This window comes from Aegilops tauschii, chromosome 7 (assembly GCF_002575655.3).
Source record: "Aegilops tauschii subsp. strangulata cultivar AL8/78 chromosome 7, Aet v6.0, whole genome shotgun sequence".
Classification (NCBI taxonomy): Eukaryota; Viridiplantae; Streptophyta; class Magnoliopsida; order Poales; family Poaceae; genus Aegilops; species Aegilops tauschii.
The window spans coordinates 39,419,917-39,445,291 of NC_053041.3; the positions used below are offsets into that span (position 1 = coordinate 39,419,917).

At 45.9% G+C, this 25,375-nt stretch overlaps 1 protein-coding gene across 1 annotated transcript; it reads right to left on the minus strand.

Moving 5' to 3' along the window:
• Positions 1 to 8,856: 8,856 nt before the first annotated feature.
• Positions 8,857 to 12,528, minus strand: LOC109744874 (transketolase, chloroplastic). Its single transcript, XM_020304017.4, has 7 exons — positions 11,906 to 12,528; positions 11,387 to 11,477; positions 11,193 to 11,298; positions 10,832 to 11,114; positions 10,596 to 10,744; positions 10,350 to 10,503; positions 8,857 to 10,262 (listed from the first exon to the last, which is right to left on the minus strand). Exons 1-7 carry the CDS (start codon positions 12,401 to 12,403, stop codon positions 9,306 to 9,308), a joined length of 2,238 nt encoding a protein of 745 aa, XP_020159606.1. The 5' UTR covers positions 12,404 to 12,528; the 3' UTR covers positions 8,857 to 9,305.
• Between the last annotated feature and the right edge of the window lie 12,847 nt (positions 12,529 to 25,375).

The following is a 25,375-nucleotide window of genomic DNA, read 5'->3' on the forward strand; positions in this document are numbered from 1 at the left end:
TGATGATCGTCATCGATATCATCTAGAACTACATATGATGATCGTCGTCGATATCATCTAGAACTACATATGATGATCGTCGTCGATATCACCTTGTACTGCTTGAGGATGCATGTTGACTATATATGAAATTGTTATCTAGTACTCCCTCCGTTCCAAATTACTCGTCGTGGTTTTAGTTCAAACGGAGGTAGTACTACCTAATACCTATAATGCTTTATGAAATTGATATCTAGTAGTACCTAGTATCTGGAAATTGCAGTTTATTGAAACTGAAACTGGGTAGGAAGCTGGGGGGAAATGATGAAACACATAGCAGTAGTGCGGGGCTAGGAAAACGCTACAGCTAACTAGTAGTAGCGTGTTCTGGAAAAGCGCTGCTGATATAGTCAATAGTAGTAGCGCGGGTACAGACCGCGCTACTACTAATAGTTAGCTGTAGCGCCTTATTAGTAGCGCGGGTGCCCGCGCTGCTGATAGCCTCAAAACCCACGCTACTACTAGGGTTTTCCCTAGTAGTGTAATGGGATCTTCTCTGTGAGAATAGCGTACCATGAGGAATGGGCACATAAGTATAAAGGACAATCTGGGGCAAATTTCACGTCAACTAGTGCTATGCAACCAAAGATTTGGGATCAGTTATGGAAGCTGCAGGTACCGCAGAAAATTCAGATTTTTTGTTGGCGTGCTTTACGAGGTATTGTGCCTTTAAAATCAATTCTAGCAAATAAGCACATCCCGGTTAGCGATGAATGTCCAATCTGCCGTAAAGGACCAGAAGATATGCGACACCTCTTATTCCAATGTGACTTGGCGAAGAGTCTCTGGGCGGGGTTTGGACTACTTGATCATATAAACTTTGCTTTGCAGATTTACAGATTCGGATCAACGGTTCTTGAATTTCTATTGTTAGAGCCAGACTCACCACTGGAGATCATGCCAACTATAAACTGTAAGGAGATTATTGCAGCTGGATCCTGGTACCTTTGGTGGCTGCGGCGTCAACATACTCATCATGATTCATGTCCTCCCCCATTTCGGTGGACTAGCTCGGTCCTAGCGATCATCGGAGATTATTTGAAATCAACAAAGAAAGAAGTAGTAACAGAACATAAGTGGATGAGACCCCAACCAAACTTTATTAAGCTGAATGTAGATGGATGCTTCCATGCAGATGTCAGTGCTGGCGCCACAGGGGCTATTTTGCGTGATGAGAAGGGGCGGTTCATAGCTGCACAGTGCGGAGTTGTCCATCATTAGGGATGGCAACGGGGCCCCATACCCGCCAAACCCATGGGGATTTCATCTATTAGGGGGTGGGGATGGGCGAAAAACATCCCTATGGGTATATTTACCAAATTAATTTATTCCCCATAGGGTATAATGGGGATGGGGACAATATCCTATTCCCCAGACCCAATACCCATCGGGGACCCGGTTAGTAACTATGACACTGCGGTCAACCTTAAAATATTCACAAACAAACTTGCGGGAAAAAAACTCTGGAAAAAAAACCTTAAATCTATCTCACGTCCTCACCTCAGCTGCCACCATGACCAAGAAGTCGGTACGACCTAGATATGCATTAGTAGGACAAGGACAACACCATTTTATGTATGTTGATTATTGGGTGTCATATTGTGTATATGAGTATTTTTTTATGGGGATGGGGACCCTAATGGGGCCCCGTTCCCCGGTGGGGCATGGGTATGGGGAAATTTCATCCCCAATGGGAATGGGGATGGGATGATAGGGAATAGATTAGGATGGGAATGTTGTAGATATCCCCATAGGGGATTGTCCCCATTGCCATCCCTATCCATCATGCTGCTGATGTGATGACAATTGAAGCAATTGCTATGCGTGATGGTTTATCATTTGCAAATTCCCTGGGTTTCAATAGAATTGAAGCTGAATCTGACTCGATAAATGTGGTGAATTATTGTCAAGGGCAAGACCAATGGTGGGATGCATCAGCAGCGATTTTTCCTGACTGGCATAAATACGGCAACGTTAATTGGGAAGGTCATCTTCAAGCATTGTTTCCGTGATGCAAATTCAGTAGCACATGAGCTAGCTAAATTTAGTTTTTGTAATAAACGTAATGAGAGCTGGTGTAATGAACCACCTGGGTTCTTACTTAGTCAGCTGGTGAACGATGTAATTGTTTTTTGATCTAATAAAGCTAGCCATGATGGCCTTTCCTCAAAAAAAAACTCCAGATCTTTTTGCGTTGGATGAAGCGGGCGCTAGCACTTTTCTTATTTTATTCCCGTAGCGCCTCTAATCAAGTTTAGGCCTTGTACAATGGGAGATGCCTAGGGAGATGCTTATAAAAATAAACCGGGCTTTCTTAAGCACCGGTGCTTATTTGTATAGGATATCCTGTAGAAATAGGCACCGGTGCTACAGAAAAATTCGGTTTATTTTTTCTAAGCACCTCCTTAAATATCTCCCATTATACAAAGCCTTAGCGTTGGAAGCATAGACTTTTAGACAGATGCTAGGTAATTAAATCATTTATTTTAATATGTTAAGCGTCTAAGCAAGCGCTTTTCATTGGACATGCCCTTAGTGAGAGTTGAGAGTTGGGGTATGGGAAGCTATCGGGCGGTGGCCTCAGCCTCCACCTTGGTGCGGCAGCGGTGACGGCGGCCATGGCATCGGCGTGGAAGCCCACGAAGGTGAGCTCGGCGGAGGAGACGGGCTTCGTACAGCGGTGCTGCCGGTCCACGAGCTACCCGCGCGCATGCGAGTGAAGCCTTCTGCCTCGCGCGCAGGACGTCGGCCTCAGCCCGCGCCGGCTCACGTAGGCCGCGCTTGCGGCCGCCGCCACTGCCGCGCACAACTGATCCGCCTACATCGGCTCCCCCTCGTCCTACGCCTCCAAGGGGGGCGGCGCGCACAGAGGAGTCCGGGTCGTGCACCCTGCGCAGCTCGGCGGCGACGAGCCCGGGCACGAGCGAGGTGACGTAGTCCCGCGGGTGCACGACGACGACGAGTGTGAGCAGGCGCTGGTCTTATGGCTGCCCCGCCGGCCGGCCCTCGGCGCTGGGTCCATGGCTCTCGCGCTAGCTTCGGATCCGTGCCTGTGCATTCACCTGGGTGGTCAGGTGAAGGTAAGACGAACCAGATTTGTTTTGTTTTTCCTTCCAATGACAGGTGGACCCCATAGGGCCACACACATGATGATAGCATTACCAAAGGTCCCCGTTACATATGAGATAGTAAGCGGTGCCATGTCAGCCTGATCTGTCATAAACGCAATCACTAAAGTCAAATCCGCCGATCAGTAGTTTTTATAAAACGATTACACAAGACGTGATGTTTTCTGCAAAAGAAATATAATATACTAATATTTTTTATTAAGCTATCCTTCAAAATGGTGGTTTCCTGCAATTAACTCGTGAAGCAAGCAATGCTTTCTGCTAACATGGATTACCCACCCTTGGGATTAAAGTTCAAGCAGTTGAAGTTTGTCCACTCGATGCCATACCACCAGACTGAGTTGACGATCCTACAAGATTGTGTAGCCCGTTTGGTGACCAATGATTTAATCGTGTCTTAATGAGTCTAAAAAAGTGTCTTAATGACATATATGTGCTTCACTACAGAACAAATGTTTACTAGAAGAACGCCCGTGTGTTGCAACGGGGCCACATTAACTTTAAAAGTTCAATATCAATTATGTTAATATTACATTTAATATTCTCATACATATTAAGTGACATTGACGACCTTTTTTACCATCAAATTCTCACACACACACCCTCTCCCTCCTTCTTCCTCACTCTCTCTCCCCCTCTCCCTCACTCGGGAGGTGGGACGAAAATAAACCTGGAACGGAGACTACCAACTGAGACATTAGGAGTAGAGATCATTTAGTTGATAAGAATAAATAGAAAACGGTGTTAAAAAGGAGAAACAGATTAGAATACATTGAAAAACCAAAAGGACGATGTAACAGGGGATTCGCCCTGCCCCCCGGGCCTTACCACCGAACCGGCTCAGCGGTCCAGTCCCCGCGCGGTCGTCTTCTCCTGTTCCCCGAGCCGCGTCGCTACAGAGCCGGGCTCCCGCCCGACCACCTCGCTGGCATCGAAGGGGAATGGATAAGGATGACGCCCTGCCTTCCCAGCCCCCATGGCCTCACTCCTCCTCGACGCCCCCTCCCAAATCCACTTCTCCTCCTCGCTCGCCCGATCCCGTCGATCTGGACGAAGTCAGACGCCACGGCCACCATGACCGACCCCGTCCATATGGCCACTGCCCTCCCTGCGGCCTAGGAGCTTGTCGAGTAGCTCCGAACGCCTTCGCTACTTCGTCTGCGCCAACGAGATCAAGTCCAGCACCCCCGCATCGACGTCGCTGCCGTCTTCCTCAACCTTGGGCCACCGCGACATTGTCGCTCGATCCGCGCCGCCCCGAGCTCCCATGTCTTCCCCTAGGGCGCCATTGACACCGCCATGATCTCCTCTTGCCTTTCCCCTGTTTCCCCTCTCGTTTGCTCTCGTTAGGTATTTCGCCGTGGCCGAGAACCGCCGTCCGCCATGGCCATTGCAGGGGTAGCCACCGAGCTCCTCGGATTGACCCCGTGGCACATGCCCGCTCCTATGCATGCCCATGCCCGAGCCTGCCGCTCTTCTTCCGCGCCCGCGGGGCCACTCCCTCTCCATGCCCACGCCCGTGCTACACCGCGTCGGTCGCGCCCGCCGTTGCCGTCGCGCTCGCCGCAGCCACCGCACCACTGTGCCCCGCGCGACACACACCCTGGCCGCGCGCCACACTCTCGCTGGCTGCGCTCGCCCCGTCTGCTGCCACCTATCCCTTCGCTCGCCCCGCTGTCGCGCCCCTGCCTCGCGCCGCCTCCAGTCGTGGCCATCTTCTGCCGGCCGCCCCCTCAGCCACGCCGGCCGCATCTCTGCCCTCCACCGTCGGCCGCTCGCCTCGCATGCTGTGTGTTGCTTCCTGCTGCTATGCGCTGCTCTACCGCTGGTACGCTGCTGCGCCATGCCCTCGACACCACCATGGACAAATGTGGCGGAGGGATTGTTAATGGAGTACGAGAAGGAGGTGGCAGAGAAGGTGTGGAGAGGCAGGAGGTCTGGGGCGGTGTCACCTGGCTGTGGTGGAGGTGTTTATGCGAGAAGGAGCCGGAGTGGAAGGAGAGGTCACAATTGGAAAGAATCGCAAAAAAATCATAACCCGGAGATCTCAGTTCAAAAAAATGCTAATATCGATGAAGGGGTGATTTCCTTCAATAGGTGGAAAACATAGGAAATATTGGTTGTTATCAAGGAAAGGTAAAAATTTAGGAAAGTTAAGATTTTTGAACTGATTTCTATGCAAATGGGGTTTTATTGTTTGGTAACGTGATATCAGTACCTGCCCGTTTGTGACGTGTCTGATTAGGAAAGTTTGCAAATGTTAAGAAACTATTTATTGGGAGGAAAGTTGTGACGTGTCTGTTATTTGTTTCCTAAAACAAATTTCACTAATAACAGAAATCGATTGATTTAGATAAGTTAGGAAAGTTAGATTAAAATGTATTATTTGTTTCCTGAAAATCTGTTATTTGTTTTCTAAGACAAATTGAACCAATAAAAGGAATCGATTGATTTGCATAATTTAAGGAAGTTAGATCCGTGATTTGTTATACGTTAGGAAAGTTCTGGTTGTAATAAAGAGTGGAGAGAAAAATAAACCGATGGACCAGGGTGGGAGGGGGTGGTGGGAGGAGAGACGAAAAAAAACCAGCGAAAATAAACCGCGGACCAGGGTGGGAGGGGGTGGTGGGAGGAGAGACGGAAAAAAACCAGCGAAAATAAACCGCGGAGACTATTCACCAACTCGTCCATTAAGAGTAGAGAAAAAGGTAAGCATTTTTCATTTGATTTGTTCTTACACTAAGAGTCCAGAGTCTTTGGTCTCATTTTTGAGTTGAATCAGGATATGCTTGGGAGGCATGCAAACGATAAGATCGTGTGACATGGGAAATATAAGGTTTTCTCACGCATAAATGTAAAGATAGCAAAACAAAGCTGGCAGAGAAGTGTAGCACATGTGCTAAAACGGGAGTAGTGAATGCAAGCAATGCAATGCGGTGGGAAGATTTCTAACCGATAAATATCGATCTCTCCCTTGCCTTTCAATTCCAAAATCGTCACGCAATGGTGAATGGAGATAGTCCATATATCCAGAGAGTAAAATGTGTGTGTTGTATCTATACGAGTTGCGTAGGCTTGATGGGCATCCGGAACTGTTTTATGATGAGGAAGCCTCTTTGCTCCACTATGATCTTTTACAGACCTTCTTCGTTGTGTTGACGTGGAAATTGGCCCGGATAGGAAGAAAGTTTCGCCGCATGTCCTATAGGAAGAAAGTTTTGCATCATGTCCTATAGAACCAGCATCGCTGGTTACTTTCTACCTGGGACGCACACATCGCCGTTCCCGATAGAGAAATCGGACCTGATGATGGCGGGCCCTTGAGCCGATAGGCCTACGACAGGCTCGCCCTGCGGCGAGCTGGATGGCATGGGTGGTGGTGTGCATGGCCATCCAACCATGGGTGTGGATGATGAGACGACCAGCAAAAGTTATGCTCGGTGCATCCCGGGCCGACGATGGTGGCACCTGCCGGTGTCGCTTCCTTCATGGAGGTGTCATCGTTTTGTTGTTCTCGTCACCCTGCCCTCGTTGCTTCGGGAGAAGCCCTAGGTCCGAGATTCTCGGACCAGGACGATGACGACATCTTGATGTCATGTTCCCTCTTGGGGCACTGTACTGGAGTTGGATCTAGCTAGAGAGACCCATGGCTTGCATAGTGGTCGTCGGTGGCTTGTGTGGCAGTAGCTATGTGGGTGTGCAACGATAGGGCTGCAGTGAGGATGTGGTCATGGTGGTCTGTTTGTTGCGGTGGAGTCGAAGTTGCACGGCGGGTCCCAGCGACAACGATGACAAGCCGTGGATGGCCCTTCTTGGTGATCCTTCTCGGCGGCCAGCCTCGCATAGTGCTCTATTGCTTGTGTATTCTCGGATCCGATGTTGCCCTGTTGCAGACGAGTGTGTTCTTCATTTGGCGGAATCTTCATGTGGCCGCTTCTGCCTCTACAATGTGTGCCCTATAGTTTGATGCTTGCGGGGAAGTCTGGAGGCTCTTACGCGAGGAGAAGTGGTGACGATGACGCTAAGGTGCAACCTCATCGATGTTTCCTTCGTAGTGGTTTGTGCGGTTTTATCTTGTACAGCCTCTCGCTTCTGTCAATGTGTCAATCGGCTGGACGGAAAGAGACTGTTGCAGTCCTGCAACCACGGGAGACAAGTGCAGGCGCCGCAACTTGTTGCCCGATCACTCTCTGAACACGAGACACCCACATCCAAAGAACAAATTACTATGAACTTACCGATAAGTCGATGTATTTCCCCTTGTTCAAAGTAGCATAAATAGGTGGATTTTGCAGTGCAAACCTTATTACTAATAGGTTGTACTAGATCATGTAGTTCTATGTTTAACCTCCATATATAACTAAAATGTCTAATGCTGGAAGAACAAGCTAGTTTTCCATGTTTAATTACCTCCTTGTTGGTCTTTTACCCAAAAAAAAAACATTTCCAAGTTCGGGTACGATCATGTGAGCATTTTCTTCTGTTGAGGGAAGTACTGGGTCTGTTTTGTGCAAGTTGTAACATGTTTAACTAGAAGAGTGATTTGCTTTTCATAAGACAACCATCCAGACTGAAACAGGGACTTGAAAGGAGAGATGTACACCATGAAACGGACACCTCCCACCAACTCAGCACAACATGATACAGTACCCTGGTTCCATTATATGGAATGTGCTGGTTTATTTTTAGGAGGCGTGCAACCGACGAGAACCTACGACACCGAAAGTATATATAGCTTTTACCACTCATAAACGTGAAGATACGAATCAATATTGACCAGTGAAGAGTACACAAGCCATGAAATGCGGTGGGCCAGCGAGGCACCTTCATGTCACCCGTTCCCAACCGATAAATATCGGCCTCTCCCGTGCCTCTCAGTTCCAAATCCCAGCAACACCGAAAGGCGATTGTCCTTACATGCAAAGAGTACAAAGCAAACGATGTGCCTACGATCAGTTTCACATAGGCTTGCAATGCACGGGGAACTATTTTACAGCAATCACTTGCATAGACTTGGAAGGCACCAGGAATTATTTTACGGCTCGAAGATCTTGGCTCACAACTTGGTTTTTGTCTTTATCTTGTCCCTTGTATCTGGTGAGCAACTCGTCTGGACGGGAAGAGACCTTTGCGGTCCAGCAGCAGCGGGAAGCGAGTACGGGCTTCGCCTCATGTCCTGTAGTTACTTTCTGGCCTGGGACACGCACATCTGGACCTGAGGCTGGGAGCACATGGAAGAGGATGAACATATGGATAGCCTATCTTGCTTCCGTTTCTCTAGCCACAAGCGTTTCTGCGACCTGAGAAGCTTGCTTAGCCGTACTGGATGGCCCTCTGGCTTCACTGGCTCATACTGCAGGGGAGCCAACCACACACAGAGATGAAGAGATCAACTTCATGCCCTCCACATACGTTGGGTGATGGAGTGCAGCCAAGCAGCTGATGTACAGATCAGGCAAAAGGATGCACGAACCAACCGTATGGAACATCTGTCACGGTAGGGGATTGCTACCAGATGCCATCACCACTTTGTAAGATGCTTCATATGACGAGCTGGGATTATCTACAGCCACATTTCATATTTGATATGACATCTCATAAGAACGGTTGGAGAACAAGGCACTTCACAAATATTTCATGGGACAGTTAGGAAAATAGTTATGGACGAGTTAAAAGCAACACACCAAGCTGATGGAAAACACTCTTATGTTTATTGCACTGATGATACTATGCATCAAACCGTTTGTATGGGGGAAGGGGAAGATGAGCAAACTACCAAGGACTAAAAGGGCGCATCAAAGCATAAAACCCATGGAGGCGACGATCTCGGGGAGAGAAAGAAGCATCGCAAGCACGACCATCAGTTCGATGTAAACAAATACAAAAAACCAGTCCCCAATTTGATCAGGCTCGCCCCCTCCGCGAATCATCTAAGGGGGGCGATATATATCGAATGTAAGACAACGCAAATGGAAAAGGCATTGTTTATTACAGGCCTAAAAATACCACTCACGCTCCGACGCAGGCATATCCTCCTCTCCCTCCGTTATTCCAAAGCTTCTGGGCACGAGACCTTCACAAGTGTGGTGTTTGTTCTTTGGCATCAACGATGACAGAACCTCGCAGAGTGTGCTGATCTTACAGGCTCTTGGCTGCGGCGATGACGTTCTCCGCGGTGATGCCGTACTCCTTGTAGATCTTCGGGGCAGGTGCGCTGGCGCCGAACTTGTCGATGCCGATGGTCTTGCCCTTGGACCCAACGTACTTTTGCCATCCGAGGGTAGACCCGGCCTCAATGCTGATCCTTGCGGTGACGGCCTCAGGGAGCACGCTCTCCTTGTACTCATCTGACTGCTCGTCGAAGAGTTCCCAGCAAACAAATGACACAACACGGACGGTCTTCCCCTCCTTCGTCAACTCTTCGGCAGCCTTCACGGCAATCTCTACCTCAGAACCAGTGCTCATTATGATGTAGTCAGGCTTGTTGTCGGTCGAGTTGTCAGAGATGGTGTATCCACCCTTCGCAACGCCCTCAATTGAGGTACCAGGCAGATGAGGAAGCTTTTGCCTGGAGAGAGCCAGAATAGATGGCCTCTTCCTGTTGAGGACAGCCAACTTGTATGCCCCGGCAGTCTCCTTGCCATCAGCAGGACGGAACATCAGCATGTTTGGCATCGCACGGAAGCTCACCAAGTGCTCAATGGGTTGATGGGTCGGACCGTCTTCACCCAGACCAATAGAGTCATGGGTCATGACATAGATAACTCCAGCTTCAGACAAGGCTGAGATCCTCATGGCACCTCTCATGTAGTCAGTGAAAACAAAGAAGGTTGCACAGTATGGAATGAGCCCTGGGGTGTGCAGCGCAATGCCGTTGCAAATGGCGCCCATTCCGTGCTCCCTGACTCCAAAGCGGACATTGCGCTCCTCAGGGGTATCCTTCTGGAAGTCGCCAAACATCTTAAGCAATGTCATGTTGGAGGACGCAAGATCAGCACTGCCTCCAATAAGACCAGGCACAACTTTAGCAAGTGCATTCAAGCATTGCTGGGAGAGATTCCTGGTGGCATCTGCTGGGCTCTCTGTGGTGTATTGCTGGACAAATCAAACAATCCACCATTAGTGATCTCATTGTTTACATATCAGCTCAAGTATCACAAGTAAATATGGCAAACTACTTACAGGAAGAGCATCGGCCCAGCCAGCGGGCAACTCTCCAGTGATAATACTTTTCAAGGTGGCGGCATCTTCTGGGTACTTCTGCTCGTACTGTGCAAACTTAGCATCCCAGTCAGCCTCAAGAGCGGCACCTTGGGGAATATGGCGGCTCCAGTGGCTGCACAACAGTTCAGGCAAAAAGAAATGATAAGCTGGACACCAAGCAGGCTCACCACCCTCATTCAGATAACCAACACACAATAAACAAACCTCTTGACATCCTCGGGCACAAAGAATGGCTCATATGGCCATCCAAGGTTTGCCCTGGTTGCTTCGACCTCGCTGGTGCCCAATGCAGCTCCGTGCACAGCGTATGAGTTGGCCTTGTTGGGAGATCCAAAACCGATTGTGGTAGTCACCTAAAAAGACCAAAATCTTGGCTAAATATGGTGAACTGTACAACAACAACAAAACAGAGATGATTCTCAGATAATAAAGAAAGTAACCTTGATCATTGTGGGCTTGTCAGTAACTGATTTTGCTTCCTGAATGGCTTTACGGATCTCGTCATAACCATCGTTGCCATTCTTAACCCAGAGTGTGTGCCACCCAAGAGCCTCAAAGCGGCCACTCACATCCTCTGTAAAAGCAATCTCCGTGTCTCCGTCAATGGAGATGTGGTTGTCGTCGTAGAAAACAATTAGCTTGCCAAGACCCCAATGCCCAGCCAAAGAGCAAGCTTCAGTCAAGATACCCTCCATGTTGCACCCATCTCCCACAATACAGTACCTACACGAAATTTGCATACCAGGTTAACGCACTGCACCGCTCAAACTAAAACGGAAGACAACAAGGTCAGAGTATTACGTGTAGTGGTCAACGATTTCACTGTCGGGCTTGTTGAAACGAGCAGCCAGGTGCTTCTCAGCAAGCGCCAACCCGACGGCATTCGCGATACCCTGGCCAAGAGGACCTGCATAAGCCAAGCAAAAGAGCAAATTAGTCTCATGCTCCGGCATGGCAGGTCAGAGTTGCTGTGAGCTCAGCTGAGATGAACAAACCAGTGGTGACTTCAACTCCAGGAGTCTCGAAGTTCTCAGGGTGGCCGGGGGTGGAGCTTCCCCACTGTCTGAACTGCTTCAGGTCCTCTTCCTGCAGCAGAACAGGGGACACGGTTACAACAAGATCAGTGGCGCCATAAGAGGTAAATCAGCCATGTCGTAAACACCTAAGCAGATTACTCCAGGTTTAAGAAATTATTGTATTAAACATGAGTGATGAATCCAAGGTGCAAAATCTGAGTTTCCAACAAATCTTTTGACAGTAGCGTTGAATTTAACTAAACAGATCTCTGACAAGTGGACAAAGGTACGGCGTTTTCTACTATGATAGGATCGGCCCAAGAAAAATAGCAGTCAGGATCTGGCCTTTCGACTGTTTCACCTAACAAAGATCCAACTTTGCACAAACCTACTCCCGATTTCGCCGCCCCAACTAACAGAAATCGGCAGCACAGATGACAGGAAAGGCGGCGCGGCGGCGAGGCGAAGCAGGGGACGGAGAAAGGGCTATTTTGTTACCTTGACGGCGTCGTAGCCGGCGAGGTGGAGGAGGGCGTACTGGAGCATGCAGCCGTGGCCGGCGGAGAGGACGAAGCGGTCGCGGTTGAACCAGTAGGGGTTCTTGGGGTTGTAGCGCATGACCTCGTCATACAAGATGTGGCCCATGGGCGCGCACCCCATGGGGAGGCCGGGGTGGCCGGACACGGCCTTCTCGACGGCGTCGATGGCCAGGAACCGGATCGCGTTGACCGACTTGTCGAGCAGCTCGCCCGTGGCGGCGGCCTCGACGGTCTCGACGGCCGCGGAGGCGCGCACGCGCTGGCTGCCGCTCCTGCGGGAGGAGGAGGCGGCGGCCGCGGCCCGGCGCGCCGGGAGCGGCGAGCGGAGGGCGCGGCCGGCGAGCGAGCTGAGGCGGAAGCCCAGGCGCTCGGCCGGGGCGGCCGCCGGGGAGGAGGGGGCGGCGCCCGCGCGGGCCGCGATGGTGGCGTGCGCGGCGGCGACGGAGTGCGCTGCCATGGTGTGGGGTGTGTGGCGGAGGACGGCGGAGATGGCGAGGTGGGTGGGGTGGGGTGGGGAGGACGGGGGTTGGAGGGGGGATGGCCGAGGGGTTATGTATAGATTTCCAGGTGCGTTTTGGGGGGCTCGTTGGGGTGGGGTAGAGAGGGGGGACGGCTATGGGGGTTCGGTGGACTTGGTGCATGGGCCGTGGACCAAAGTTTCAATCAATCCTGAGCCGCCGGTGGCTGCTGTGAGCAAGATATTGTTGTTAATCAGCCTGATTAGTGTGAAATGTTTGTTGATTGATGAATAAAATGAGTAAAGAAAAAAGTAGTTGGTAGTGCCATAGATTTTCAACAATCTCCTTTAGAGCATCCACAATTGGAAACCCCCCCCCCCCTTCCCCTAAACGTCTAGCCGGACAGTCGCCGGCTGGGACACCATCGGACCCCCTAAAGTTGGCTCATACGTGTAGGTCGTGTCCGCCACGTCGGGCCGGCCCAGGCTGGCCAAGTATGACTCAGTACGACGCACTTATACCCCACCCCGGAACAAACCCTACCCCTCACTCTTAACCGCTCCGCTCCACTCCAATCCAGTTCTCACTCCTTCCCCATCGTCTCCCCTCCCCTCAGCTCCATCATGGTCGGCTTCAACGACGGATCTGCGTATGATCGGTCTGGATCAATCGACTTGGAGCTCGCCGCTTGCTCGGACAAGGAGGATGGATCCCTCCTAGTCACGGTTCGTAGTTCCCTGGAGGATATTGCAGCTCCGTCATCAGAGCCGCCCGTCGCAGATCCATTAGCCGGGCGTCTTCATAGCCACTCTAAATCCTGCGGTGGCGGTGCGTCCCGTGGAAGCTCACGCCTCGAGTTCGCTCTGTCGCCGCAGCCGACAAGTGCAGCTGAGAGGATTCTTGACAAAGGTTTCGGCACCCCATCTCAATGTATCCCCGGTGCTGGATCCTTCTCCCAACGATGTCAGCCTCAGAGTTTGAGGCCAATGGTAGCAATGCTCAAAAGCCCACGTTGTCCCGGATGTGAAAGCTACGGACGAGTGTTCATGATCAAGGCACGGCGTGTCCACCGTGACATGGAAAAGGCGCGCCACATCGCAGAGTCGTAGCGTGGTAGGAAGAAGAAGGCCGAGGAGGATGCCCATGCGCGAATCCTAGCGAAGCGGCAATACCATGCCCTCGTGTTGGAGCAAGCTCGGGCCTTCCCTACCATCGTCGAGCGGTTGCGGACACGGACAAACAAAGGATGGCATGCTCTTGTCTGCGGATATACAGGAGGTCAGATTTACCCATTTCAGTTGCAGATGCCCTTAGTCCATGCGATGATGTGAACTCCACGCCAAAGTGAGTGAACAAAATGCATGGATTTAATACTATGCTGGCCGTACAAAATAGCAGCCGGGGCATACGTCCATACACAAACAACTGAACTAACCCTGTTGCTCATCAGAGAACAATGGCTTTTGGCGACTTTTGGCGTCATCAGGTTTGGGTGCACGGTGGACGTATGGACCGGGCGCACGGGGGAAAGGTGTGGTGAGGTGGGTTGGTGGATGAGGGGCTCGTCGGCGGCCGTCGATTGGACCAGACGATCAGATCGCGGCCGTCGGAAGGGGGTAGGAAACGACTGGATATTATAAAAGATATTTTCCCGGCCTTTTGTTTTTGTTGGCCCGGTGAGCCTTGGCCCTTTGCGCCGGTTGGGGGCGTCGCCGTCACGGTTGTTTTCTGGAGTCATTCCAGCCTCGACGGCGATGTGTTTGATGCCACGAGAATTTCAAGTCAGAAACGCTTCATAGGTCCAGCAGCACGGTGCTTTTTGGTGCTACATGTGTCGATGGTAATTTATTCTTGCGCGTGAAATCCAGCCACACGAGGATAACAACAGTGCGATAATAGGATGGATGGACATGTTATCCACGGGCGGCAGGGATCTGTGCATGGGAATATTCCTTGATGATTTTTTGCAAAAACAAAAAAAGAGTGTATAATTCAAGATTTTTATGACCTTTTTGTCTAGAGGGGTAGGGGTGTGGGTGACTTGAAATGGCACCACACGGCTCATTAACTTTGCCCGCGGGTCGCAATCTACCGTCGTCACGTTGGCGCGCATGAGCGAAGTGCGAGCAGGTTCCGTACCAGTTTTGCCACTGGTGTGGGAAGAAGGGTTCGACAATTTCCTAGCGTCACCACATTGGCGCGCATAAGCTAAACCCGAGCCGGTTCTGTACTGGTTTTCGTTGGTGTGGGGAGAAGGGCTCGACAGTTTCCTAGCGTCACCACATTGGCGCGCATGAGCTAAACCCGAGCCCGTTCCGTACCGGTTTCCATTGGTGCGGGGAGAAGGGCTCGGCAATTTCCTAGTGTCGCCACCACGTATATTGGTGCTATATTGTCCAAATAGCTTTACGGGGTTAAAAAGCGACAAAAAATTCAAAAAGGGTGAAAGTACAAAACCAGGAGTAACAAAGGGATCCATGCACCTCTAGGGATATATACGCGGGGATGGGATATATGTGCGGGGATATTCTTCATTTTTTTGCGGGTACGTTAATTCAAGATATTCTTTTAGACTTCTCATGGCACCACACATATCCTCTTGGCTCACTCACAAGTCGCAATCTATCTGTTTGCATTCGCGGATCTTCCAGACTCATAGTGGCCCATGCTCCATTCTCAGGCCAGTTACAAAATCCAAGTTTTGGCCAATAATGAACAAATATATCTCTTGTTCTCCTCGTTGTGAAGTTTGGGTCTGATTTGACTATGCCTAAAATTCAATTTATCATTTTTATACATTAACGAAATTTCAATTTTTTTGTTGGGAGTTTCGCCAAGCCACCATGCTTTTTGTAGTCAGCCAAGCTACCACAGCCAAGCTACCATACTAGTACCCCTTTTACAACTGTAACAGGGATTGTTATACACATGTTGTTGTGATACTTTAAGGGTTTTAGAAAAGTTCTCGTTATGCCATTTTGCTACCAGTGAAAGTTGGAGCGGCGCGGTTGGTAGGTACCTTGTCGCAGAAATGGATAAAAATGAATGTATCAAGAATTTAAATGCGTCTAGATGCATCCATTTCTCCGTTAAGTAATTCCGGACGAGGGAGTGGTTTTTAGGCCCTTCCCAGTGCTCCAAGGTGTAAAGGTGCTAAGGACGCCACATAGGCAAAAAAAATGATGTGGTAAAGCAATTAAAGAGGAGAGAGAGAGCATTATGATGACCCCAGAAAGACACGGTGCTAAGCACGCGAATCTATGTAAGGTGACTACCAGCCAATACATGAAAGAGATTAATTATTAAACAATTCTATGAGAGAAGCTTAGCTACAAAAGCTAAGCACATATGCACTGGGGGACTAGTTGCTAAATTTTTTAATGCACTTAGCACCTCATCTAAGCACCCATGATGTATTGGAAGAGGCCTTAGTCCTTCATACCAAGGAGATTTTCCATGTAATTACTCGTATCAATTTGGCGTGTTTTATTGTATTATGCTGCTTACTCGTTGGTTGAACTGCCAGTCGTGGGGTTGTTGTGCTATAAATAATCCTGTATCACTTATTTTTCTTGACGTTCGTCCTCGACGACTTTTTAGTATGCCGGTGTCTCTTTGGCAACCGAAGAAAAAAAATTCTTGGCGTTGTCAGTCGTATAGGCAAGCATGAAATTGGCTGGAAATATAAACTAAACAAATACTCTCTCCGTAAACAAATATAAGATGTTTTAGAGACTTGATATGAGGACTTTAAGCAAAAACCAAAAATACCCAGCAGCAGCCGGTGATCGATCGCGCCATTGTGCCGTCTCATTCCGAGGACGAATACTGTACATGCATATACAATCTTGCAACGGAATCATTTCAAATTTTCAATGAGCTACAACATATATGCATGCATGACGTATACTCCCTCCGTTCCCAAATATAAGTCTTTCTAGAGATTCTAACAAGTGACTAGATACGGAGCAAAATGAATGAATCTACACTCTAAAATATGTCTATATATATCCGTATGTTGTTGTTCATTTGAAATTTCTAAAAAGATTTAATTATATTTAGGAACGGAGGAAGTACATGATCTGGCCTGGCTACTGCCGCGTTCAAGAGGCCAACGGCGGCACGGCTCCACGGGACGGGAGCTGCTACGCTTAGCAACCTTTGACTATTTTGCAGAGTTCACCCTTTGAAAGGCCAAAGGATCAGACTACGTGAGCGCATCGGCTGGCTACTTGCTGCCCCAAGGACCATGCATGCTGCTGCCTGCTGACCATGAGATTCCGGCCGGCCGGAGTCGTGCACCAAATGCAACTAGGACTAGCACTTTGCTTGTCTCGCTTGGCGTGTGCAACCATGCAGTGATAGCAATAGCTTTCTCGACTTGTTGTCAACAAAAAGGAAAAAAACAATAGCCATCTCGAGTCAAAAAGGCATTAAAAAGCTTGCAGTGTTCGTGGTGAAATCAGTTTTTGTTGCTTGCCAAAAAGCTTGCAGTGTTTTTCTTTTTGTTTAGAAAAATGCGCCACGAGTGTCTTGGTTGGTGGGGATTCTTGTTTTTTTTTTCAGGGACAAGATCAGTTGGTTTTTTTTTTAGGTAAACAAGATCAGTTGGTGGGTTCTTTAAGAACGAGAAGATCAGTAGCGGCGCCATGCACGGCGACGAGAAGCGCGTACACGGGCCGGGCAAGGGATCAAGGCTTTAAGCCGAGCCTGGTTCAACATCTCCTTGGCCCGTTAGCTAAGTCGTTTGTGCATTTTTCTTAGCAAGCGAGTAATGTTTTTTTTGCCTCAAGAAAAAGAGTAAAGATTTTTTTATATACAAGTGGGTAAAGTTTTGCCAATCGATTAACTTGTGTACAAGTGGACAAATGAGTCATCCTGTAATCCATAATTAGATGTATTTATGGGCAATTGATGGGGCCGAATTATATATGTATCTTAAGCAGAGCCAAGGGCTTTCATTTCAGTCCAAATCTCCCAAGCGAGGAGAACCATTAGGGAGGCGGTGACCCTTTCCGGGATGTCATAAGCATGTTGATCCACCAATTGTTAGCCGAAGGTTCGGCTCTCCGAGGCCTCATTTGGTTCATAAGTTACAAATATCATAAAAAATAAGGAACCTATATAATTGAGATTACATATATCTCAAATCCTATGAACTAGAAGAATGCCCCGCGCATTGCTGTGAATATTTGTGCGGAGTAAAAACGCTGGCATACTACAATTTGTAGATGCATGAATAATAAGGAATGCCATTTTTCTAATATGTTTTCATAGTATCCTAAAGCCATTTACAAAAAATAAATGACATCGCGCTGCTTTTTGTAGTCACCCAAGGGGTTTCTCTTTTCACAAACTTAGACGCACCGAATGCATTGAGTAGCATTGCCATATATTTTTGTGAGATTTTCTTTCAAGAACAAATAAGTAAAACACAACAAGGAACTAATGACCAATCAATCAATCAAATTGAAGCGGTGGCAGGAAATAAAGGAGTAGTTGAGATGTGCCACATGTGACTATGCTGGCCACAAGCTACACTATGTAATAATGTAAGCATGCTTGGTCAGGGCCGAACTAGGTGCCTGAAGCATTTTCAGAGGTGTGAATATTAACCAAGAAGAATCATAACAAAACCAACTGAATAGACTAAAACCTAATTTCAGTACTTAATTCGGTCATCTCTTTTGGACAACCCAACTTAGTTCAGGAAATTCAGATCTTGTCCTTAGGTTGCTGAGTTAATCGAAGTAAAAAATAAATACAAAACAGGCTTCATTATGTGATGATGTGACTAGCCATCATATTATTTTATTGTTGTTGTACAGAAAAAATGAGGTGGTGATACTATTATTCTTTCCTATTATTGCTTGTGGAAAATCGATGAAAATAATTTTTTTTGCGGGTGAAAAAAATCGATGAAAATAGGGGAAGCGTTGGCGTTTTTTCTTCTTTCCAAACTTTGTTACATGCTGTATTGTCAATACTTTGGTTATGTTCGGTGAAAACTGATAACTAAACAAAACAACCTGTTCCAAGGCAATTTGGTTCTTGATCTATCAAAGAACTGACCAGTAAGCAATTTCGAAAGACCTTTTTTTTTTGTTAAGAAAATTGAAGAACCAAACCAATTGATTTGGTGTAGCCGAATACCAGGGCGTACGGTACGTGCTGTAGGCCCGTCGCCTACTTTGATGCCACAAGATTTTATTTCAGAAAAAGATAACAATACGCACATGGTGCTTGTATTGGGTGTTTGTGAAAAGGCAAATCAAGAACTGCATTGGAAGGGGAGGAATTACACCATATGCGCGACGTGATTCACGTGAAGAGGGTAAACCGTAGTCACAGCGAACGTTAATCGCCTACTGGCGCCTGAGCTGCACGTGTAGGGTCCCAGTTCCTGAGCACATGCATCAGATGCATGTTCAAGCAGCAGCAACCGTACGGACGAGTCGTGGGTCGTCGCTTCCGGCCCGGCCGACCCGGGGGTTGGTGGCGGCGGCGCATACCGACCACCACCACCTCCGGTAGGTACTACGATGCATGCTTGATTGCTTGGCAGATTTTCTCCGGAGAAAAACGGATATGCTTGGCAGTTGGCACCCATTGCACCAGATTCTTTTCGCATCTTGGCCAATGCCCATGTCGCACGTAGATCGTCGTCTGCCCGTGTGGGTCAAACACGACCACTTTATTTATTTATTTCAAGAAACATGTTAGAAAAAAATGGTCGTGCGGTCTAAAATATAAAGTGCACCGTATTAAAAAAATACTTCCTCCATTTCTTTATGTAAGGTGTATTATTTTTGGCATGGTGACCAAGGCACGCAACTATAGACAATTTAGGACGAAATTATCATTGTCTAATTCATTGATTAGTGGCAAGTAAATCATTTAGGCAAGGAAAGAAAGAGATACATGCAATCGGGAGAGAGATATTTTCCTTTTTTCCTCTACAAAGAGAGATACATGCAATCAGGTGAGAGATATTTTCCTATTTCTGAAGGGCCATGAACGGAATTACGAGGAATTAATTAGAACAAATGCATCTCACATTATGGAATTTTATCAAAAAACAAATGCACTTAATATAAAGGAACGTAGGGAGTATTAAAGTAAAACTTCTATAGAAACATTGTGGGGATTTTTTTTTCAAAATGAAGGCAAAAGATTTGCCTCATCTATTAATTAAGACGAGAACAGAGTTTGTTACAAGGGCACACTTTTACAGGGCATGAAGGATTACTCGCACAAAATAATATTCTCTAATTTCTTAGCTCCGGCGGTGATCCAAAGGTTTGCCTTGCGGGTGATGTTGTTTAGTAAGATTGGTGGTGGAGCGCTCTTGTGCTGGAAAACACGGGCATTCCTCTTGTGCGTGAAAAAATCAATCTGTTCATCAAACGTCATAACAGTACAAAGAACACGAGAAGTAACAAAAATTAGGTACATCAATGTCAGTAGACCACGTAGCAACCACTATAAAAACTGAAGCAAGCTGAAGGCGAGCCGCCGTCATGGCCCCTCCCTCACTGAAGCCGGACAAACCTTGCAGTAGTAGACAGTCGAGAAGTTGTCGTGCTAAGACCCCAAAGGACCAGAGCACCATGACAGCAACTGTCGCCCATGAAGAGATGCGTAAATCAAAAGGATCCAACCCGTAGACACATGGACGCAGACAAACCACCCGCTTAAAGGTAATGGATTGCTACCACTTTCTAGCTGGTCAATGGAAAAAAAAAAGCTCCAAAAGCTTGCTCGTGTGATCGAGCCAAGGGTTGCTAGGTAGACTTGTACTTGAAAGTAGAGTATTTTCGGAAAAAGGTAGAGTACATAGTAGGTGACAAGACTATGAAACATGAACCAAAAATGTTCACGGTTTTCTTTTAATGTTCGGAATTTTGAAAACTTTACAAATTGATTTAAAAAAACATTTTGTGAATTTGAATATTTTTCTAAAATTCTAAGCTCCCTAAGAATGTTGGCCCTTGGTGCGTCGGTTCTTTGGGCATCGCTGGTGGGCCCAATTATAAGCAGGTATTTTGTACGTTGTTGTTTTGACTCATTCACGAGCTCTCGTGGCGGTTGTATGGTGCTATTTGTGTTACATCTCAGGATGTGTGTGTGTTGTTTGATTGCGGCCGATTGGTTTTCTGGGCTATAAACGATCTCATGTAACCACCATTTACCGCCATCGAAACTAAAATGTGTAATAATACTAAAGCCAAACACCGAACAATTACACCATCCTTTCAACACAAATACCACATGAAACAACAAGCCAAGCCGGTACCAATGAAAGAAAGCACCACCATGCACAACATAATTAAAGGCTAACCCAACACAAGAAAAACCAAATCTTATCCTATATCCTATATATCTAAGACTCATCATCACTAACTTATTTATCTCAACATGCAATCATGCCACATCATCATACAATTATGGAGGGGATAAGACCCACCTCAACATGCAGCCATGCATGAAAAAGGCACACCACCACATGCAACAAAGCATGAAAAAAATCATTATATTATTCTACTTATATTCAATAAATATTTTACAACTATACATAACCAAATATAATAAGTCGTATGCATTTTTTAGTTCACATGTTATTAGTTGAAGTATTTATATTCCACACAATCACATCTGATTGAAATATACTGCAACCGATTCCGGCAACAATGCGCGGGGTGTCATCTAGTTAAAATAACAAACCATAATAACCAATAGTCTGGGAGCTCCATGATAGTCAGTAACACACACTAGGCCACCACCCATGTAGCAACATGTGCGTATTGTGTTGGCGATTTTTTTTCCTGATCGGTTTTTCAGTTGATTTTTTAATTGTAGTTAGTGTCTATGAAAATACTTTCCAATTTTTTAAAAAATATTTAGGATTTGTGAGCAAACATGCAGGGCTATGACCCATGTAGCCCTATGTGTGTATTCATTGGCGATTTTTCACGGATATTTAGCCATTTTTTTAGTTTCATTTGTTTTGTACTAAAAGACTGTTAAATTTTTTGAAAAAAAATATTCTGGATTTTTTTGAATGTTCACAAATTTTACAAAAATATTGAGGAATTTCAACAATGTTGGTGAAGTTAATAATTATTCACAAATATGAAAAACATATTCATGAATTCTAAAAAGATGTTTATGAGTTCTGAAATTGTAATGATTTTTGAAAAAAATTCACAAGTTTTAAATAATATTTGCGGATTTTAAAATAGTCTGTAAATTTTAAAAGAATCATGATTTAAAAATATATATTCACAATGTTGTGAAAACACTAATGGTTTTGAAAAATGTTCATGACATTAAATTATGTTCGTTGATTTTTGAAATATCTATAAATATGAAAAATATTCATGACTTACAAAATACAAAAACAACTTATATAAAAACAAACCACTATAAAGTATATGTGACCATACATATTTAAGCAATATGTAAAAACAAACCACTATAAATTGATCCACTATAAAGTATATATTGGCCTGCATATGTAAGACATGTGACTGGCACTAGTAAAATAGAAACGTTGATGCTCTTGAATGTTTTCCATGAAGAAAAGTAGAGTAGTGCTTAGTTCTCTTTATTTAAACCATTTCCAAAAGTTGAGATAACTTCAATAATTCTTTTAACCATCCAATGACAGTTTGGTTCTCAACAAAAACCATATTTATGCTAGATGTTGACTAATTCATAAACCTATTTTGTACCAACACATACAAGGCTATCGATGGGTCTAAGTTAGTGACTCTTGCAGGTTCTCATGTCGTCACACTTAAAGGCCATGGGTTGCTACCCCTTTCTGTGGCTGCCTAGTGGAATAGAAAAACTCCAAGAAATTGACAAGCTAATGGTTGCTCGGTAGACTTGTACTTAAAAAAACATAGTATATTCGCATAAAAGGAAGAGTACATAGTTGGTAACAAACTATGAATTAGTAGGGCTGAACATCTTCTACCAGATCACGCATCAAGGATGATTAATAGTTTCGTAAGGTAGTCACCTTAAGGTGTATTTGTTGAGTTGTGACTTGGATTATCAAGATTACAAGAAGGATGGGAGTATAGAACCATAGGCAGAAGGCCGAAATGTAAAGGAGAGAGGGTTACATGCTGGTGAAATACACACGCCAAGTGTTGGTGTCGCGTAGATGGTCAATACACAATCGAATTAATGCAACACAAAACAATTTTCCCTATCCACATTCTCCCTACATAAGGTGATAGAGACCCTCAACGATGAAAGAGCACAACATTTTTCTCAAAACAATTGGTCTCATGAGTAACTGCAATGCTAAGCCAACTTCCAACCGAAGAAGTAGACACACATTGGGTGTCAACCGATGCCTTGGAAGGGAGTGATCCATTCACCGAAGATGCATCCATAGTTTCTAGCTAGTCGAGGTTCACCTTGTTTTATGTTGTTTGTTTCTCTTTATTAAGGTTGGCATCTTCATAGATATCTCTTCATGGTGACACTTTGGCTTAGTTTGTGCTTGTTGATATATGAAGTGTCCAACATAATTCATGATTTGTTATGGTTGTGTGCATCGTATGATGCAAAAGCCGGGGGTTATCCTCCTTTTCGAAAAAAATCACAATTTGTTATGGAAAAATGAAGAAAAGAGTATGGAAAATCTAGTTTTTTTTGTGAGAGGAAAAATCTAGTTAACGAAACACTAAAACAGATGAAAGCAAAGAGAATCACTCTTCTCATTTTTGCGAGAGGAAAAATCTAGTCAACGAAACACCAAAACAGATGAAAACAATGCAAGACGCCAAACACCGTGCGAAAACCGACCCTCTAATGCAAGCGGCCTCGATGTGGGCAACCAAACGAGGTGCATATGTTGGTTGCTTGCCTGTTTTTCCTCAACCAGGCCCAACTGGGATATGTATGCTATGCAGGCAAAATCGTTGATGACAACCAAACACGCCCTAAAACGAGTACATGACATTATGGACACAAGTATCTCGGGTGGATCTCAATCAGGAAGCGGTGGATTCTAGTGACTGGCATGGGAGTTGAGTGGGCAATTCTTGACCAGGTCCACCTATGAGGCCAAGTTTTGGGGTAGAGAAGTTCCACCCACGATCGGTTTACGTGGACATCAAAGGCACCTCTTCGATGTAGATTTTTTGCATGGCTCGCACTACAAAATCGATGTTGGACATCGGACGGGCTTGCTCGCCATGCACTTCATCACTAGGAGACTTGCCCTTTTTATGATCAGGATGACGAGACAATCAACCACATCCTCTTGAACTGTGTTTTGGCGAGAGAGGTATGGACTATTGTATGCTTAGCAATGGACAAACCCGATTTGGTGCCAAGTCGGGGAACAAGCTTGGTCGACTAGTGCACTAGCAGGAGTGGAGGCAACATGCATATGAAAGACGTCCGGGCGATCTTTCTCCTTATTATGTGGGAGATATGGAAGCACTGCAATGTGATTATGTTGAATGGCGCTACTCCTTCACTAAGAGTACTAGTGCAAACCATTGAGGAGGAGGGACGGGCGTGGAAGAAAGCAGGACTCTTAAAGGGAGATGTGGAAGCATTGTTCGGGGATTTAGCGGGGTTGGCGAGTGCGAGGGAGTAGCTTAGTTTATATTGTACCGGTGGAGTGGGGAATTATGTATTATGTAACATGTACTGGCCAAAGTGGAAGAGTTTCTTTTCCCCATCCTTTTTTTAATATACTAGTACATATGCCTATGCGTTGCAACGGGAAATATATATTTTTTGCGAAAAGCAACAGAAGAGATAATTGAAGTGTCCACCAAGTCTCCGCAGCGGTGGGGCGATAGAGCGAGGAGCTGCGGTCTTCTCGCGGTCATGTTTGGCCAGCGACATTTTGATAGTGATAGGGTTGGTTGGCATGGTGGCGACCACCCAACTCGTGCCTTTTTTCTCCTCCGGGTCCGCCTTCGTGTCGGGGTTGTGGCTGCCCCCTCATTTGGTGGCCGCGCGACGACCTTTAAGGCATGGTTGCTTCAACAACTCTCTCCTACGACGGCGTAACTGGATGGGTTACTAATTACTGCACATAAATCCCATTTCATTAGCATAATAAATGCATACCTATGCAGTCCCTTCTCTATCAGGATTTATTTTCTTTGATTATTTTGACGCTCACGTGCCCACCATTTTTAATCAGAGCCAAACCAACATATTTTCTTTTATTGGCATATGCCCACAATTTTTTTCAATTATACCAACCAACATATTCTCTTTTATCGTCAAATAGCGTGTGGGACGCACAACAGTTCGCGTCTGGGCCAGCCCACCGACAGGCTCCAAAATTGTTTGACCTATGTTCGTAAGGCGCGACCCAAAAAAAATAACGAGTTGAAGGATCAAACTCACGACCTCAAAAACTCGACCACGTGCTGGTAGCCACTTGAAGAAATGGTCCTGCTAACGGATAAGAAAAATGTTTAAGAACATATATTAGCGTCAGATTCCAAACATTTTTTGATATTTATTTATTTTTTTATAAAATAAATTAACAATTATGAATTGGTGAATATTCTTAGAAATGTGAACAATTTTTGAAACCCCTAATTTTAAAAAAATGCAAATAACTTTTTGAAAATTCAATTCATTTTTGGAAAAAGACGAAGAAAAATTGAAACGGGAAGATTGTTTTGAAATTCACAAATATTTTTCGAGAAAATGCACCCTTTATAAAACATGAACTTTTTTTTGAATTTATGAACAATTTTTTTAAAACGAGAGCATGTTTTGAACATTCAAAACGATTTTAGAAAATGCGATTTTTAAATATGAACAGTATTTTTAAGTTGTGAACATTTCACTAAACTAAGGAGATTTTTAGAATTTGAAAAATAAAATGAAACTGAATTTTAAATTTAAATGTCAAACAATTTTGAAAAAGAAACATATTTGAATTTTGGAACAAGAACAACAAATTTAAAGTTCCG

Excerpts from the sequence above, each read along its gene's own strand:
- LOC109744874 (XM_020304017.4), bottom strand. The coding sequence starts at position 12,403 with ATGGCAGCGCACTCCGTCGCCGCCGCGCACGCCACCATCGCGGCCCGC. Across the intron at positions 11,478-11,905 it reads CCGGCTACGACGCCGTCAAG|GAAGAGGACCTGAAGCAGTT; the intron begins GTAACAAAATAG and ends GTTCTGCTGCAG. Across the intron at positions 10,263-10,349 it reads GCTGGGCCGATGCTCTTCCT|CAATACACCACAGAGAGCCC; the intron begins GTAAGTAGTTTG and ends TGATTTGTCCAG.